Source organism: Henckelia pumila, chromosome 3 (genome assembly GCF_033568475.1).
Source record: "Henckelia pumila isolate YLH828 chromosome 3, ASM3356847v2, whole genome shotgun sequence".
NCBI classification, from domain to species: Eukaryota; Viridiplantae; Streptophyta; class Magnoliopsida; order Lamiales; family Gesneriaceae; genus Henckelia; species Henckelia pumila.
In genome coordinates this window covers 100,260,672-100,279,413 of record NC_133122.1, presented here as the reverse complement: position 1 = coordinate 100,279,413, position 18,742 = coordinate 100,260,672, and the positions used below count along the sequence as shown (strand labels likewise).

Genomic DNA, 18,742 nt, shown 5'->3' with positions numbered 1-18,742 from the left:
TAGGGTTTAGTCATTGGATTATCATAGACGAGCCCGAGGTCGCCACAAGCATATGTATATTTTTACGGTTGACTGCATTTGGTATGATGTGAGTCATTGACAGTTTCCATCAGTGAGGGGTTACTACTTATGGATTCGTGTCTGGGGAGACTTAGCCCCTGGTTTTGCTATCGCTAAGAGCGGCCACGACGGTGGGTTTTGACGCTATAGTTGATAGGAGAATATACAAGTACCCCACGGAGTCGCTCTCTTAGCACGGTACTGTATATTCATAGCACCTTGAGTAGACTGTTTTAACCAGTATTTTAAAATCATTTGCTTGCTGCATATTAGTCTATATATCATTGTTTTCGTATTGAGCGTTTTCTCTCACGCCCCTGTGTAGGTTTCTTTTCTCTCACGCTTTTAAATATTAATGCATGCGCTATTTAAACTCTGATTAGGTAGTGAATCCGGGTAGGGTCGCTACATTTATTGGTATCAGAGCGCATTGCAATTGGGAATTAGTAAAGCGGATTAATACATTATATGTTATTAATTTACAGATGGCAGATTACGACGAGAGCCATGACAGTGGAGGTGATGGTCATTGGGATGGCGGAGACGCTCATCGACATCGCCGTGGACATCGCGAAGAGAGAAGGAGAGTCAGCATGCATAGGTTTATGCAAGTGAGCCCTAAGCCATTAGCAGGAGGCGAGACCCCAGAGGCTGCTGAGGAATGGCTAGAGAGGATGAAGCATTGCTTCAGAGAGTTTTGTTTCACAGATGCAGAAAAGATGGAGAGTCTTGGTTTTCTACTAGAGGGACGAGCGAGGAAGTGGTGGAGATCTACTTCCGCACCGTGTGTAGCAGCGAGAGGAGCAGCTACATGGACTGAGTTTCGTACCGCTTTCCAGATATTTTATTTTCCTCCAGCCCTTAGTCAAGCAAGAGCTAGTGAGTTTCTTGTACTGCGACAGGGGACGATGACTATTGAGGAGTATCAGCAGAAGTTATTTGATCTTCTACCTTATTGCCCGCATATTGCTGAGAGTTTTGTGGCCATGTTTGATCATTTCCTTCAGGGCTTGAACCCTGAGATTCACCAGATGGTTGCTGTTGGGAGTGACATGACCTATGAGGGTTTGGTGGACCGTTTCCATCAAATTGAGGACAGTCTTCAGAGGAACAGGTCTATGGTTCCTTCCTTTTCATCTAGACCGACTAGTTCATCGGGTCCGAGGGGTCAGTCTTTCAAGAAGCAAGGTGGTACTTCTTCTTCTTCTTCCGGATCTGGCGGAGTGCAGCGTTTCGGTAGCCAGAGGATGAGTCGATGTCATCAGTGCAAGAGGAGAAATCCTGCAGGACCGTGCCCTATTTCGGCCAGCGCATGTTACCAGTGTGGTCAGGAGGGACATATGAAGAGGGACTGCCATATGTTCATAGGAGCGGCTAGTGGTTCCAGAGGTTCTCAGGCGACAGTACAGCAGCCGCAATAGCCTTCTCATCAGCAGCACCAGCAGTCGCTGCCATCGCCACGACAGACTTCTTCCCGTGGTCATTCTTCCTTACGACCACATGTTCAGGGGAAACTCTTTGCACTGAACCAGGAGCAGGCAGAGGCAGACAGCGACAGGATGATTGCAAGTACATGTAGTTTATGTGGTTTTCCTACGTATGTTTTGATTGATATGTGTGCGTCACACTCATTCATCTCAGCACATTTTGTTAAGAAGTATATATTGTCGTTCATTTCTTAGATGCATTGTTAGTGGTCTCTACTCCGATAGGTAGCGAGGTCTTAGCTAAGCGTCTAGTGGTTGGTTGCTCTTTGGATTTTGAGGGGTATCAGCTTAGTGCTAACCTGATGATCCTGGCTATGGAGGATTTTGACTATATTATCGGGATTGATCTCATGACTACCTACAGAGCAATAGTGGATTGCTATCAGCGGTTTGTTCAGTTTCGTCCTGAGGATGGCGAGGCATGGTACTTCTACGGTGAGGGAGCGCGACCCCCGATGCCAGTGGTTTCTGCTCTGAAATCTCGGCGTGCTTTAGAGTCTGGCGGGGAAGGCTACCTTATCTACTCCATCAATGCATCCTTGAAGTGACCAGACATCCAGGAGTTACCAGTGGTCCGTGACTTTCCTGATGTGTTTCCGGAGGAGATTCAAGGCTTACCACTAGTGAGGGAGATTGAGTTTGGCATTGAGCTAATGCCAGGGACAACACCTATTTCTAGAGCTCTGTATCGATTATCACCTTCTGAGATGAGAGAGTTGCAGAGTTAACTTCAGGATCTTCTTGATAAGGGTTACATTCGACCGAGTGTTTTGCCGTGGGGAGCCCCAGTCCTTTTTGTTAAGAAGAAAGATGGCTCGATGCATCTTTGCATATACTATCGACAACTTAACCAAGCGACGGTGAAGAATATGTATGTGACGCCCGGGGCTGAGGAGGCGGGGAGTGATCGCCGTTGCCAAGAGGTTGCACGGACAATGAGCAGCTCCTGGTAGGCTTTTAGGCGGAGGGAGACATGAATGAACCGATCTCGTGCCGGAATGAGAGGGGATTCTGAGACTGTGTAGGTATGGGACTACATAGTTGAGGAGGGTTTAAAAGATTTCATATGTACTACTCATATTAAGAAGGTGCATCTTCTTTTCGGAAGCTCATCACATAAGAATCCAAAGTTAAGCGTGCTTGACTTGGGGAAATTATAGGATGGGTGACCCCCTGGAAAGTTTTTCAGGGTGCGTGTGAGTGAGGACAAAAGCACGCTGAAAAGACTCGTCCTGAGAAATTATAGGATGGGTGACCCTCTGGGAAGTTTCTCAGGGTGCGTGTGAGTGAGGACAAAAGCACGCTGAAAAGACCCGTCTTGATACAGTGGTTCGTTACAAATGGTATCAGAGCCGACCTCTCATAGTACGGTATGGTTCGGGGACGAACCAAGCGGAAGCTGGTGGACATGTGACGCCCGGGGCTGAGGAGGCAGGGAGTGATCGCCGGTGGCCTTCGTCTGAGTCATTATGGATACTTTAAGAATTTTAAACTCTGTTATTTGTTTATTTCTCTTCAGTATTTTCAGTGGCGAATTTTAATACTATTTTTATTAAGAAAGTTTATTGCATGCAAATTTTTAAGTTGATTGTTTTGACAGTAGTTTATTTAAGTTTGACTCAGATATTTAAGTATGAACTGTTGCATTTTTATTTAAGTTATTTTTAAATCTGTTTATTGTTGTGCATATATGTATGGGCATGTATGTACATTTATTTTACTTAGCATTATAAAAAAAAAATTAATTTTTTCCGTAGAAGTGGTAGGATGTTACAACGTATCCTCTTCCACGGATAGATGATTTGTTCAATCAACTATAGTGTACTTCTGTTTATTCGAAGATTGAGCTACGGTCGGGTTATCACCAGTTGAGGGTTTGAGATTAGGATATCTCTAAGACAAGATTTCGTATGCGGTATGGTCACTACGTGAAACAACTACAACTAATAATAAATGCGGAAATTTTTTTTTTTTAAAATACTAATTAAAATAGGTGTACATACATGCCCATACATATATGCACAAAAATAAACAGATTTAAAAATAGCTCAAATAAAATGCAACATTTAATAAATTAAATGTCTGAGTCATGCATTAAATAAAAATGTTGTTCTAAACAATTAAATAAAAGTTTGCATGCACTGAAAATATTTCAATAAAAAATATGTACTAGTACCAACCACTGAAAATGAATAAAAAGAACGACATGTTTAATATTCCATAAAAACATAATCATAAAAACTCAGACGACGGCCGCGGGGGATCACTGCATGTCCGCTCATAGGTCCTCGCCTCCGGTGGGTACTACGTCCTCTACGTACTCACCTGCAAAATACAAGGGTAGTGAGCCTAGAGGCCCAACATGCTAATATAACAAGGGTTTAAAATAATTTAAATCACTTTAATACTAATACATAACATATACATGAATGAGCATGCTTAAAATAATATCATGACATAACATAACTTAAATTAACTTAAATATCATGATCATACATAATACATAAACATTGTTGAGCAATGTATTTTCTAACATCGCATGGTTGTATCCATAGTGTAACCTTAAATCATACATCAAATACTGATCAGCGTGGAAACCAACGTACGTGGCGGTGACGAATCACCTCTTAAATTGGCAGTAAACTGCCCTTCAATAGTTCACATATGGGGACGAATCCCCCTTAAATTGTCACACTACTTCAACTTCCAACATAAAATATTTTCTTTTGCTCAACCTTAAACATTAAATCATGCATAAAAATTATTTCATGAATGCATGTACTTAAATAAAATGTGTGTCCTTCATATATATTTAATTTAATTTCATACTATCATATAAATATAAAAATAACTTCCATGCATAAAAATAATTAAATATATATTTAGGACACATGCAATTTCTCATGGGTTCTACTGAACTGCTGGCCCTAACACTCAAGCCCATTTTCTTAAATTCTGGCCCATTAACATTAAGACTGGCCCATTAACATACTTAAGCCCAATAATGCTTATTCTAAGCCCAATAATTAGTTAAAACCCATTAAGACATTCTTGGCCCAATAACAACTTATTCTGGCCCAATGGGCCCAAAAGCCCAAAGACTGGCCGCCCCTGGCCGGAGCCCTGCCGCCCCGACATAGCCCACGTCTGGGCGGTTCGAACCTAGCCCATGCCCAGACCCCATGCACCCTGAGCCACCGAACCCGAGCCCCCTTCCACGAAGCCCTAACCTGCGTCCCCTCTTGGCCGATCGCCTCTTGGCTCCAAGTCTGGGCTCGTTTGGCTCGAGCCACTCGAGCCTAGACCCATCTTAGACTCCTTACCAACCGTAACCAGCAGATAGAACCAACCATGTCCAGAAAAATCGTGAGATGAATGAATAAACATGTAAACAAGCTTTAACCACAAAAAAAAAACGATCCTCTTCTCTGAAGATTCTTAAAAAAAATCTTCTATGCACACGCACACACACCTATAATACTGATATCGTGAAAAAAAAGTGAAAGAAGACATGCCTTTCACCGATAAAATAATAGAAGGGATCGACGGGACGAATCCGGGACGACGATCGGACGAAAACTAGACAAAACCTTCAAAAGTTGGCTATGGATTCCTCCTTGGCTGTTGGCTCGATGAAGAAGATGATGGAGATGGGGGTGTGGCGGCTAGGTTGAAGGGAGAGAGATTGAGCGTGAGTAGGGGGGGTTTTGGCCGATGGATTGGGTAGTCTAGGATATTAATTTTGGAAAAATACAATTTAGGAGATAATAGTATAATTAAAAAGGTTTCCTATGTTTTTAAAATATAGATAACTTAAATAATATAACACCAATCCCGAAACATTAAATTAGGGGATTTTTAAAGATAATAAAAAGTCATTATTTTGGCTTAATTTGAATAAAAACGGACCCCTAAAAATATATAAAATTAAATATTGATAATTTTGAGGAAATAAAACTCAAAATAATATTTTTGGGCTCTTAAAAGGCTCATGAAATAATTTGGATAGAAAGTTGTCATCTCGTCCGTCCAAGGTCCCGTCTACGCGATAAAATAATTCAAATACCAATAATTCATAAAAATCACTAATTATGGGTTTAATGCTTGAAAATAATTTAAATCATGCACAAATAATTCACATAATAATTTACTCCATAATCTAAAATTTTAAATAAATAAATTTCCTAATTATGCATGCGAATTCACGTATTTAAAATACCGGGTGTTACAATTCTCCCCCCCTTAAATTGGATTTCGTCCTCGAAATTAAAGTACTTACCCGAACAACTCCGGGTAGCGAGTCCTCATATCTGCCTCGGTCTCCCAAGTAGCTTCCTCCTCCGAGTGATTCAGCCACTGGACTCTGACCATCGGTATGACACGCGTCCTAAGCCTCCGCTCCTCCCTAGCCAAGATCCGTATAGGCCTCTCCTCAAATTCTAACTCCGGTGTCAACTGAAGAGGCTCAAAATCCAACACATGTGACGGGTTCGAGATGTATCTCCGAAGCATGGATACATGGAATACATTGTGCACTGCCGCTAGCCCTGGTGGTAGAGCTAAATGGTAGGCCAACGTGCCAACTCTCTACAAGATCTCGAATGGCCCTATATATCTCGGATTAAGCTTGCCTCTCCGGCCAAATCGCACTACTCCCTTCATAGGTGACACATTCAGGAATACGTGATCACCTACAGCGAACTCCAAATCTCGTCGTCGAGTATCTGCATAACTCTTCTGACGACTCTGAGCAGTCCTCATGCGATCCCGAATCTGTGTCACAATATCAGCTGTCTGCTGCACAATCTCAGGTCCAAATAAAATCCTCTCACCAACCTCATCCCAATGCACAGGAGATCTGCACCTCCTCCCGTACAATGATGCATAAGGAGCCATACCTATAGACGATTGAAAACTATTGTTATAGGTAAACTCCACTAATAGCAGTCTAGTCTCCCACGAGCCCTGAAAGTCGATGACACAAGCTCTCAGTAGATCCTCGAGAACCTGGATCACTCTCTCAGACTGACCATCTGTCTGGGGATGGAACGCTGTACTGAACAAAAGTCTAGTCCCCAATGCAGTGTGCAAACTCCTCCAAAATGCAGATGTAAATCTCGGATCTTTGTCTGATACTATCGACACTGGTATGCCATGCAGTCTAACAATCTCCTTGATGTAAAGCTCTGCATACTGTGTCAACGAGTAAGTAGTCCTCACCGGTAAGAAATGAGCTGACTTGGTGAGTCTATTCACGATCACCCAAATAGCTGTGCAACCTCTGGCACTCCTCGGTAAGCCAACTACAAAGTCCATCGTAATATTCTCCCATTTCCATTCCGGAATAGGAAGAGGTCTAAGAAGTCCTGCTGGACGCTGATGCTCTGCCTTGACTTGCTGACAAGTCAAGCACTCTGACACCACTCTCCCGATGTCTCTCTTCATCCCGGGCCACCAATACAATAGCTGCAAATCTCTGTACATCTTCGTACTTCCGGGGTGAATGGAGTACGGAGATGTGTGAGCCTCTGCTAAAATCTCAGCTCTCAACTGATCGACGTTCGGTACCCACATCCTACCATGGTACTGAACAATGCCATCCACAACTGTATAATGATGACCACCCTTGGCCTCATCTCTCTGCCTCCAACGCTGTAACTCCTCATCAGTAGTCTGTCCAACTCTGATCCAATCTCGCAGAATCGGCTGCACCGTCAACACTGATAAGCTCGGTGCATGACCACTCGAGTAAAACTCCAAATCAAACCTCTGAATCTCACTCTGCAGTGGTAGCTGCACTGACAAACACGATACCACTGACGACTTCCGACTCAAAGCATCGGCCACTACATTAGCTTTATCTGGATGGTAGCTAATGTCACAGTCATAATCCTTCACTAACTCCAACCATCGGCACTGTCTCATGTTCAATTCCTTCTGAGTGAAGAAATACTTGAGACTCTTGTGGTCTGTGAAAATCTTGCACTAATAACCCTTAATTCTAATCACAAGTAAAACATGCTTCTTATTCTAACATGCAGATAGATAACCCAAATAACAACAATTTCGCAAGAAAACGAGATTCTTAACTAAAGGGAAAATTATAAAATTCTAGGGATAAGATATACCGGTGATCAAGGAGGTGTCTGGGTCTGCCTCCTCCGCCTGCATGACAAACACTCTACCAGCCGTGTTCTTCTTCCTCGGGCAGTTAGCTATCTGATGCCCTGGCTCCCGACAGTGGTAACAAACTCCTGCTCCCAATATACAAGGTCCCGAATGCATCTTCTGACACTTCGGGCAAGTAGGAAAACCTATAGCATTAGGGGCCCCGCCCCTCTGCTGCGGTGGTCTCTGCTGCTGCGGCCTCTGCTGCGGATTCGGGCCCTTAGCCGGCCCAGTAAACTGCTTCTTTGCAGGAGGCAGCGAAGATGGTCGCTGATACCCCGACTGAATCTGTCTCTTCCCCTGCTGCTCTCGCTGCATCTCTCTCCTACCCTCCTCTGACCTCAGTGCTCTACTAACTGCCGCCTCATATGTAGCGACATCCATCATACGTACGTCGTGCTTGATAACTGCTCTCAGTCCCTCCACAAACTGCCTCATCTTCTCCGGTGGACTGTTTGCAATCAGAGGCACAAAATGACAGCCCCTCTCGAACTGGCTCACATACTCAACCACTGACCTGTCCCCCTGCCGGAGACTCATAAACTCCCGGATCATGCGACTCCTCACATCCTCCGTGAAATACTTGGCGTAGAAGACACGCCTGAACTCCGCCGAAGACAGTGTAGGGAGGTGTACTCCCCTGGCAGCACCCTCCCACCAAAGAGATGCGTCTCCCCTCAACATATACGTCGCACAGTTCACCCTGTCCGCATCTGTGATCCCCATATATGCAAAGATGGATTCCAAAGAACGAATCCACCCCTCAGCCACCAAAGGATCGGTGGTACCAATGATGTAGTGACCCTTACCCGGATCACCTACTAAACAGAACTTAGGCATGCAATTAACTTAATAAAACAGATATCAGAATAAAACTGCGGAAACCAATAACATTATACAATCCCAAGTAAAGGAATCTGTAATTATCCAAATAATATACAACCAAATCGAATAGCTGTATAAACCCAAACAACAGTAATAAAACCTAAGCGAAGCTCCAGCCGGCCAACCACTGACTAGCCTCTCCTAGATCCACCCTCCTCGTCCAATCGCAAACCTGCCCCATGGAATAGGGTGTCCAGAAAATACAGAGTACGAGACGTGAGCATAAAACGCTCAGTGCGAGAGTATGAGTATACATGCATGCAAAGTGAACTCCCTATAGACTCGAGGTCAAGGATCAGATAACAGAGACAGACCGGGCCCTGGTATGTAGCACGCTGTGCCGTCGCTTCAGGAGGTGGCTCCCATACCGAGATAACTGTGGATACGCCGGACCCAAATCGATGGAAGTCCATCCACTAATAGGATAGGGTACAACCCTACTATAGACATCTCGAAGGAGATACAGCAAGATGCAAATGAATGCAGCATAATATCATGGCATATAAATCATGCAGTCATATAATACATGCATACTCAGTCAGGATATCTCGAACAGTACTTTCGTACCTCAAATACCAGGTAGGCACTACCAGCTCTAAGTCCAAGCCTAAAGTCTGCTCTACACTGCCAAATGATACTACTATCATTACAGTGCTCTAAAAGCCTTAACTAAGCTATTGCATACTCCTAAATATTTATAGGGAGCAAAAGCTATACCTTCGTCCGTCGTTAGCCCTTTGATGTCGATGCCTCCAGAACTTGGGCACAACTCCGCTACGACTACCGAACGTCTAGACGACTCCCGGTTCAAGCCTAGGAAGGCTAGAACAACTCGAATATGACTAAAAATAGAGAGGAAATCCGGAATTGGCAAGGAGAAATGAAGTCTCGGCCTTCTATTTATAGACAATGATCGGAGCCTCCGATCCTCGATCGGAACGTCCGAACCTGGATCGGAACGTCCGATCCTGCCATCGGAGCTTCCGAAGATCCTGATCTGCCACGTGTCAAAATATCACTTGATGACTCCGGATAGGGGTGATCGGAACGTCCGATCCTGATCGGAGCTTCCGATCCAGCCACACGTCATGGATGACGTAATATCATCGGTGCCTCCGATCCTCATCGGAGCTTCCGATCCTGATCGGAGCTTCCGATCCCGATCGGAGCTTCCGATCGTCCCTTCGGAGCTTCCGATCCGTCCAATCCCCAATTTATTTAATTAGCATTAATCCTTAATTACTCAATTAGGGTTCGGGCTACTACAAATGAACTCCTTCGGCCCCTTCTTCTGGAACCGCTCAGCTACGTCCTCCTCATGGGACATTCTGGGACGTGAAGCCTGCTGCTCTAACAGAGCAGTAACCCCTGCCATCAAACTAGCATTGGCCTGCTCCAATACTGCAAGTGGGTTCTGCGGAGGTGGAGGTGGAGGTGGAGGTGTAGATTCCCCACGTCTGTTCATCGGTCTGGGAGGCATTCTGCACCACCACATATTTCTTTACGTAAATCGCCATGCATAACTAAGTTTTTTTAACATTAATGCTAACTTAAATTCTTAAAAGTAAATCATGCTATAAACACTTAAAACTTACAGACCGGTAGCGTGGATTTCTGAGCTCGCATAGCAGTGATGACCCCACCAAGAACGCCTCTCTGATACCAATTGAAACAACTACAACTAATAATAAATGCGGAAATTTTTTTTTTTTTAAATACTAATTAAAATAGGTGTACATACATGCCCATACATATATGCACAAAAATAAACAGATTTAAAAATAGCTCAAATAAAATGCAACATTTAATAAATTAAATGTCTGAGTCATGCATTAAATAAAAATGTTGTTCTAAACAATTAAATAAAAGTTTGCATGCACTGAAAATATTTCAATAAAAAATATGTACTAGTACCAACCACTGAAAATGAATAAAAAGAACGACATGTTTAATATTCCATAAAAAACATAATCATAAAAACTCAGACGACGGCCGCGGGGGATCACTACATGTCCGCTCATAGGTCCTCGCCTCCGGTGGGTACTACGTCCTCTACGTACTCACCTGCACCATACCAGGGTAGTGAGACTAGAGGCCCAACATGCTAACATAACAAGGGTTTAAAATAATTTAAATCACTTTAATACTAATACATAACATATACATGAATGAGCATGCTTAAAATAATATCATGACATAACATAACTTAAATTAACTTAAATATCATAATCATACATAATACATAAACATTGTTGAGCAATGTATTTTCTAACATCGCATGGTTGTATCCATAGTGTAACCTTAAATCATACATCAAATACTGATCAGCGTGGAAACCAACGTACGTGGCGGTGACGAATCACCTCTTAAATTGGCAGTAAACTTCCCTTCAATAGTTCACATATGGGGACGAATCCCCCTTAAATTGTCACACTACTTCAACTTCCAACATAAAATATTTTCTTTTGCTCAACCTTAAACATTAAATCATGCATAAAAATTATTTCATGAATGCATGTACTTAAATAAAATGAGTTTCCTTCATATATATTTAATTTAATTTCATACTATCATATAAATATAAAAATAACTTCCATGCATAAAAATAATTAAATATATATTCAGGACACATGCAATTTCTCATTGGTTCTACTGAACTGCTGGCCCTAACACTCAAGCCCATTTTCTTAAATTCTGGCCCATTAACATTGAGACTGGCCCATTAACATACTTAAGCCCAATAATGCTTATTCTAAGCCCAATAATTAAGACATTCCTGGCCCAATAACAACTTATTCTGGCCCAATGGGCCCAAAAGCTCAAAGACTGGCCCAATAACTTCCATGGGCCCCAAGGCCCATAAAAATTAGTGGACTCACTTAATTAATTTAATTAAGTCCAAAAATATTTAAACTCAACCCAAAATAATTAATGGAGCCCAAATAAATTTTTAGATTTAATTAGGCCCATTAAACACTTAATTAAACTTAAAACCTAAAAATAAAAATACCCGAGCCCGACTAACTTAACCCGGACCCGGACCAACCCGACTTGACCCACTACCATCCAGACCCGACTCAGGCCCTTGACCCGACTCGGAACCAGCCCTAACACTTAACCCGATCCCCGCCTCTTCCCTGCAGCCCGCGGCCGCGAGCATCAGCCCTTCTAGGGCTGCTGCCGCCCTGCTCCGGCCGCCCCTAGCCGGAGCCCCGCCGCCCAGACGTAGCCCACGTCTGGGCGGTTCGAACCTAGCCCATGCCCAGACCCATGAACCCTGAGCCACCGAACCCGAGCCCCCTTCCACGAAGCCCTAACCTGCGTCCCCCCTTGGCCGATCGCCTCTTGGCTCCAAGTCTGGGCTCGTTTGGCTCAAGCCACTCGAGCGACTCGAGCCTAGACCCATCTTATACTCCTTACCAACCGTAACCAGCAGATAGAACCAACCATGTCCAGAAAAATCGTGAGATGAATGAATAAACATGTAAACAAGCTTCAACCACAAAAAAAAAAAACGATCCTCTTTTTTGAAAATTCTTAAAAAAATTCTTCTATGCACACGCACACACACCTATAATACTGATATCGTGAAGAAAAGTGAAAGAAGACATTCCTTTCACCGAAAAACTAATAGAAGGGATCGACGGGACGAATCCGGGATGACGATCGGACGAAAACTAGACAAAACCTTCAAAAGTTGGCTATGGATTCCTCCTTGGCTGTTGGCTCGATGAAGAGATAATGGAGATGGGGGTGTGGTGGCTAGGTTGAAGGGAGAGAGATTGAGCGTGAGTAGGGGGGGTTTTGGCCGATGGATTGGGTAGTCTAGGATATTAATTTTGGAAAAATAAAATCTAGGAGATAATAGTATAATTAAAAAGGTTTCCTAAGTTTTTAAAATATAGATAACTTAAATAATATAACACCAATCCCGAAACATTAAATTAGGGGATTTTTAAAGATAATAAAAAGTCATTATTTTGGCTTAATTTGAATAAAAACGGACCCCTAAAAATATATAAAATTAAATATTGATAATTTTGAGAAAATAAAACTCAAAATAATATTTTTGGGCTCTTAAAAGGCTCATGAAATAATTTGGATAGAAAGTTGTCATCTCGTCCGTCCACGGTCCCGTCTACGCGATAAAATAATTCAAATACCAATAATTCATAAAAATCATTAATTATTGGTTAAATGCTTGAAAATAATTTAAATCATGCACAAATAATTCACATATAAATTTAACCCATAATCTAAAATTTTAAATAAATAAATTTCCTAATTATGCATGCGAATTCACGTATTTAAAATACCGGGTGTTACACTACGAGTTCTTAATAATGCCGTTAGGATTAACGAATGCTTCAGCAGTCTTCATGGATTTGATGAACATAGTATTTCGCGAGTTTTTGGATAAGTTTGTGGTAGTGTTCATCGACAATATCCTTGTATATTCTCGCAGCGTTGACGAGCACATTTTCCATCTCCTTACAGTATTGCAGATACTGAGAGAGAGGCAGTTGTATGCTAAGTTGAGCAAGTATGAATTCTGGATTGATCAAGTTGTCTTTCTTGGTCATGTGATTTCACGAGACGGTGTTTCCGTCAATCCTAGTAAGACGAAAGCCATTTTGAACTGGTCACGTCCGACAACAATTTCAGAGATTCGTAGTTTTCTTGGGATGGCAGGCTAATACCGGAGATTCGTGAAGAACTTTTCTCAGATTTCTAATTCTTTGATGCAACTGACGAGGAAGGATATACCTTTCATTTGGACGTCGGAGTGCGAGGAGATTTTCACAAGTTGCGGCACCGTTTGACTACAGCTCCAGTGTTGGCTCTACCGTTTGGATCAGGTGGCTTTGTAGTTCACACTGATGCTTCTCTCCAGGGTTTGGGATGTGTGTTATCGCAGAGAGGTCATGTGATTGCCTATGACTCTAGGAAATCGAAGATTCATGAGGAGAACTATCCCGTACACGATTTGGAGCTTGCGGCCATTGTCTTTGCTCTTAAGATATGGCTTCATTATTTTTACGGTGAGAGGTTCGAGATCTTCACTGACCATAAGAGTTTGAAGTACTTGTTCACTCAGGCTGAGTTGAACATGAGGCAGCGATGTTGGATGGATTTGCTGAAGGACTACGATTGTGAGATCAAGTACCATCCAGGTTCTTCTAATCTTGTTGCGGATGCTCTTAGCCGCAAAGTATACGTGAGTTCGCTTCATACCAGCTCGATTGCACGAGTGGTAGAAGAGTGTTGTTCCTTGGGCTTTAGTTTTTGGCAAAAGAAGGAACAACAAGGAGTTCGCGTTTCGTCAATACTTGCCGAACCATCCTTGTATACTCGTATACGTGTGTCACATGTCGTTGATCTAAAGATGTAGAAGTTAACCCGTTTGGCTCAGGATGGGAGTACTTTTTGTTTTCATTTGCAGAATGATGGTCTGTTGTGTCTCTTTGACGTGTGATAGTTCCTGATGATTCCACATTACGAGAGGAGATTCTGTCACAGGCTCACCGTAGTAGATTTTCTGTGCATCCAAGATACATGAAAATGTACAAGGATCTACGTACGAGGTTCTGGTGGAAAGGAATGAAACGCAGTATTTATCAGTTCGTGTCTCGATGCCTTGTATGTCAGCAGGTCAAGGCAGAGTTTTAACGACCCGATGGTTTGCTTCACATCTTAGAGATTCTAGAATGGAAGTGGGGCCATGTGACGATGAATTTTGTCACCCACTTACCTATGTATTCCAGAAATTGTGATGTTATTTGGGTTGTTGTTGATCTATTGTTGAAATCCGCGCATTTCTTGTCTTACAATCGGGACATTACTTTTGATCGGATGACACATTTATACGTGAAAGAGGTTGTTCGTCTGCATGGAATTCCATTGACTATTGCCAGCGACAGAGATCCAAGGTTTACATCTAGTATTTGGGGTAGCTTCCAACGAGCTCTTGGCAGTACTTTGAGTTTGAGTACCGCCTACCACCCAGAGACCGACGGGCAGAGTGAGGACTATTTGTACTCTCGAGGAAATGCTTCGAGCTACAGTGATGGATTTTGGTCCAGCGTGGCATGACCACATGGCGTAAGTGGAGTTTTCTTATAACAACAGTTACCACAGCAGCATTGGAATGGCACTATTCGAGGCTTTAAATGGACGCCGATGTAGTACGCCTTTGTTTTGGGACGAAGTTGACGAACGTCAAGTCGAAGGTCCACATATGATTCAGTAGATGACCGATGCAGTGGAGATGATCCGTAAAAAGAATAAGATAGCCCAGGATCGACAGGCTAGCTACACTTACACTCACCGCATGCCATTACATTTTGAGGCAGGGGAACATGTGTTCCTACGAGTGTCACCTTTCCAGAAGGTGATGAGATTTGGACTCAAAGGAAAGTTGTTTCCAAGATTTATAGGTCCGTTCGAGATTCTTGAGAAATTTGGAGATGTGGCTTATCGTCTAGCTTTGCCACCGTATCTTTCCAGTATCCATGATGTGTTTCACGTGTCTTTGTTGAGGTAGTACGTGGCAGATGAGTCGCACATATTCCATCCGACTGAGGTGCAATTGGATCAGGATTTGTCCTACGTAGAGAGACCTCTCAGGATTCTTGACAGGAAGGACAAGGTGCTTTGCAATAAGATCATACCCTTGGTGATGGTGCAGTGGCAGCGCAGAGGTACAGAGGAGGCTACTTGGGAGCTAGAGAGCCGGATGCGAGCTGAGCATCCAGAGTTGTTTTGATGTTTTGTACTTTTTTTTGTAAGAAAATTTGTAATGTTCAATTGTAATAAAGAACATTGTTTGACTTTTTGAGTTTCCCTCTAGACTTAAATTTCGAGGACGAAATTTCTTAAGTGGGGGAGAATGTAGTGACCCGTAACTAACTAAAGTTAATTAAGGGATTAATCAACGCAAAATAAGAAATTAGGGTCATGATCAGAACGGAATCTCCGTTGGAGGGAACGGAAGCTTCGATGGTGATCGGAAGCTTTGGTGTGCAACGGAAGCTTCGATAATATTACGTTAGCCATGACGTGTGAGACAACGGAAGCTCCGATCTAGAACGGAGGTTCCGATTCTGCTTATACATGTGGCAGATGAGGGAGATCGAAAGCTCCGATGGCGCATCGGAGGTTCCGGTAGTGTCCTATTTATAGGGGTGCCGAGGGTCATTTTCAAATGCACCATTTTTCCTCTTCTCTCTGTTTTCTAGGATTCTAACTTAGATCTAGGAATTTCTACACTTCCTATTGGGATTCCGGAAGTGGCATAGCGATCTCGGCATTGTAGCGGAGCTATGGCCTAGTTTCGAGGCTATCGACAGCAAAGGGCTGACGACGGACGCAGGTATAGCTTTTGCTTCCTAAAAATATTTAAGAGTATGCAATATCTTAGTTAAGGCTTTTAAAGCTTTATTATTGATGCATGGCTAATTGCATTGTAGTAGCAGAAGACTGAACTAGTAGGCGTGGGATCTAGACCTGTGGTGCTAGGATTTTCCTGCAATTGTTAGAGGTACGTAAGTACTGACCGAGATAGCCGGCATGATATATATTCTTATATGTTGAATGAGTATGTGATATATGTTTTACCATGTTTTACGGCTTTAGCACATGCATATTTTTACCATTGACTGCATCTGGTATGATGTGAGTCATTGACAGTTTCCATCGGTGAGGGGTTACTCCTTATGGATTCGTGTCTGGGGAGACTCAGCCACTGGTTTTGCTATCACTAAGAGCGGCCACGACGGTGGGTTTTGAAGCTATAGTTGATAAGAGAATATACGAGTACTCCACGGAGTCGCTCTCTTAGCACAATACTGTATATTTATGGTGCCCTGAGTAGACTATTTTAACCAGTATTTTAAATTCATTTGCTAGCTGCATATTAGTATATATATCATTGCTTTCGTATTGATAGTTGTCTCTCACGCCCCTGTGTTGGTTTCTTTTTGGATTCCTTGTGGCGGGGCAGGTTTGAGACTGGACGATCCAGGTGACTCGCAGCAGGGTTGAGGTTGTTACCTGTTGCAGCAAGGTTTTAGTGGTAGGGTTTGTTACCCTAAGACTTTCGATTTGGTTGTATAAGAATATTTATACATTATTTTGTTGTCGGTTGTATTCTGCCGATTGGATTTGTTGTATTTTAAATATTTCGCGTTTTACACTTTAAAATATTAATGCATGCGCTATCTAAACTCTGATTAGGTAATGGATCCGGGTAGGGTCGCTACAGTTTACACCTCATCAAATGCATGGCCTAACTGAGATCGGATGCTCCGAACTCACTGTAGCCTCCGATTCTTCAATTGTGCCTCCGAACGCTGGTTCGGACCCTCCGAACTGTCCTTGTACAAAAAATTCATAATTATTCCGATTAAATCACAATTAAGCTTCTAATCCAAGATTAACAATTTTTTTTATCATTTAATCTTGTAAAATGGAACCGGTCTACTACGTTCTGCTCCTACTTAAAATATTACGTCTTCGAAACAAATATTAAGTACTGAATGCAGCTAATAATGAATAAAAATATTTATTCAAACCGAAAATTTTACAAGATAAAACTGAAATACAACAGAATCAAAACTACTCTGGATAGTATGTTCGCATACGACTCTCAAGTTTCCAAGTAGCTTGTTCAGTGCCTCCACGCTTCCACTAAACTAGAACAAGAGGAATGATCTTGTTACGCAATATCTTGTCCTTATGACCCATGATACGCAAAGGTCTCTCCACATATGTCAAATATGTATCTAGCCGTACTTCAGACGACTGTAAGATATGAGACTTATCTGACACATACCGTCGTAACAGTGATACAAGGAACACATTGTGTGTGGGGACCTCGGGTTGCTAATCTCATCTTAGGGAAATTAATGAACAATTAACACTCATTAAACATCAATTAAGAAACCAAGAGCCAAGTAAAAAAAAAATTTTTTAAAAACCAGTGTCTCGCTCGATCGGGTGTTTTTCCCTGGACTCGAAGAGCTACTACCACCAGATCTCTTGAACTGTTTACTCTTGCCTTTGAAGAAGTTCTTCTTTCCACTACTGCTACCTCCAGCTTCAAATCGAGGTGGCGGTGGAATCTGTGGCTGCTCTTGGGACTATCTCACTGGCTGTGGCACAACTGTGCTCCTCGTTGTTTCAGTATCCCTGCTTCTGCACCCTTTGCTCGATTCAGAGCATCAACAGAGGTATTCGGTCTTCCCGAATTCACAAGTGTAAACACATCAGGATTCAAGCCATTGATAAATTGATCGGCTTGAGCTTCATCACTAACATCAATGTGTGGAGTAAACTTCAACAAGCTAGTGAATTTGGCAACATATTCTTTGATATTTAACTGCCCCTGTTGCAAACTCGCAAATTCTGCTCCTTTGTCCTTACGATAAGATACAGGAAAGAAACGCTGATAGAAAGCAGTTCGAAATACAGACCAGGTAATAACAGTACCTTGGTTTTCCAATGCTTTCTTCGTCGCTATCCACCAACTCTTGGCAAGGCCATGCAATTGATGAATAATCAGTCTCACACGACGATCATCTGAATAATCAATAGACTCGAATAACTGCTCAATATCTGATAATCAAACAGATTAGTGTACAATTCAATCTCAATTACAACAAGTCTGTTACAGTCCACATTTCCTTCATAAAAGATCGAGTTTCGATTCATCCTCATAATACATGCTAGTACTTCAATCAAATAAACAGATAGCATGTAATTCAAACCATTGTATAGCATATTCTTCGCAAATTATCACAGCATCATGTGACAATTTAATATCTGTAATCAATCAATCATACACCATACAATTATGAAAGCAATAAATAAATCAGAATAGAAGACTCGATCTGCCCCGCTCATCTAATCTCAGTCCAAGAAACTTATCGCTCTGATACCACCTGTTGTGGGGACCTCGGGTTGCTAATCTCATCTTAGGGCAATTAATGAACAATTAACATTCATTAAACATCAATTAAGAAACCAAGAGCCAAGTAAAAATTTTTTTTTTTTTAAAAAACCAGTGTCTCGCTCGATCGGGGAAAAACACCCGATCGAGCGAGCACAATTGCTCAGCTCTCGGATGGAACACAATTTGGCCT

General features: G+C 42.4%; 1 protein-coding gene across 1 annotated transcript; it reads left to right on the top strand.

Annotated features, from left to right (window-relative positions):
• Window positions 1-545: 545 nt before the first annotated feature.
• On the top strand, window positions 546-2,275 carry LOC140889254 (uncharacterized). The gene is made up of 4 exons (XM_073296966.1): window positions 546-1,463; window positions 1,569-1,629; window positions 1,743-1,982; window positions 2,100-2,275. The coding sequence occupies exons 1-4, from the start codon at window positions 546-548 to the stop codon at window positions 2,273-2,275; spliced, it is 1,395 nt and encodes a 464-aa protein (XP_073153067.1).
• The last annotated feature ends 16,467 nt before the right edge of the window (window positions 2,276-18,742 follow it).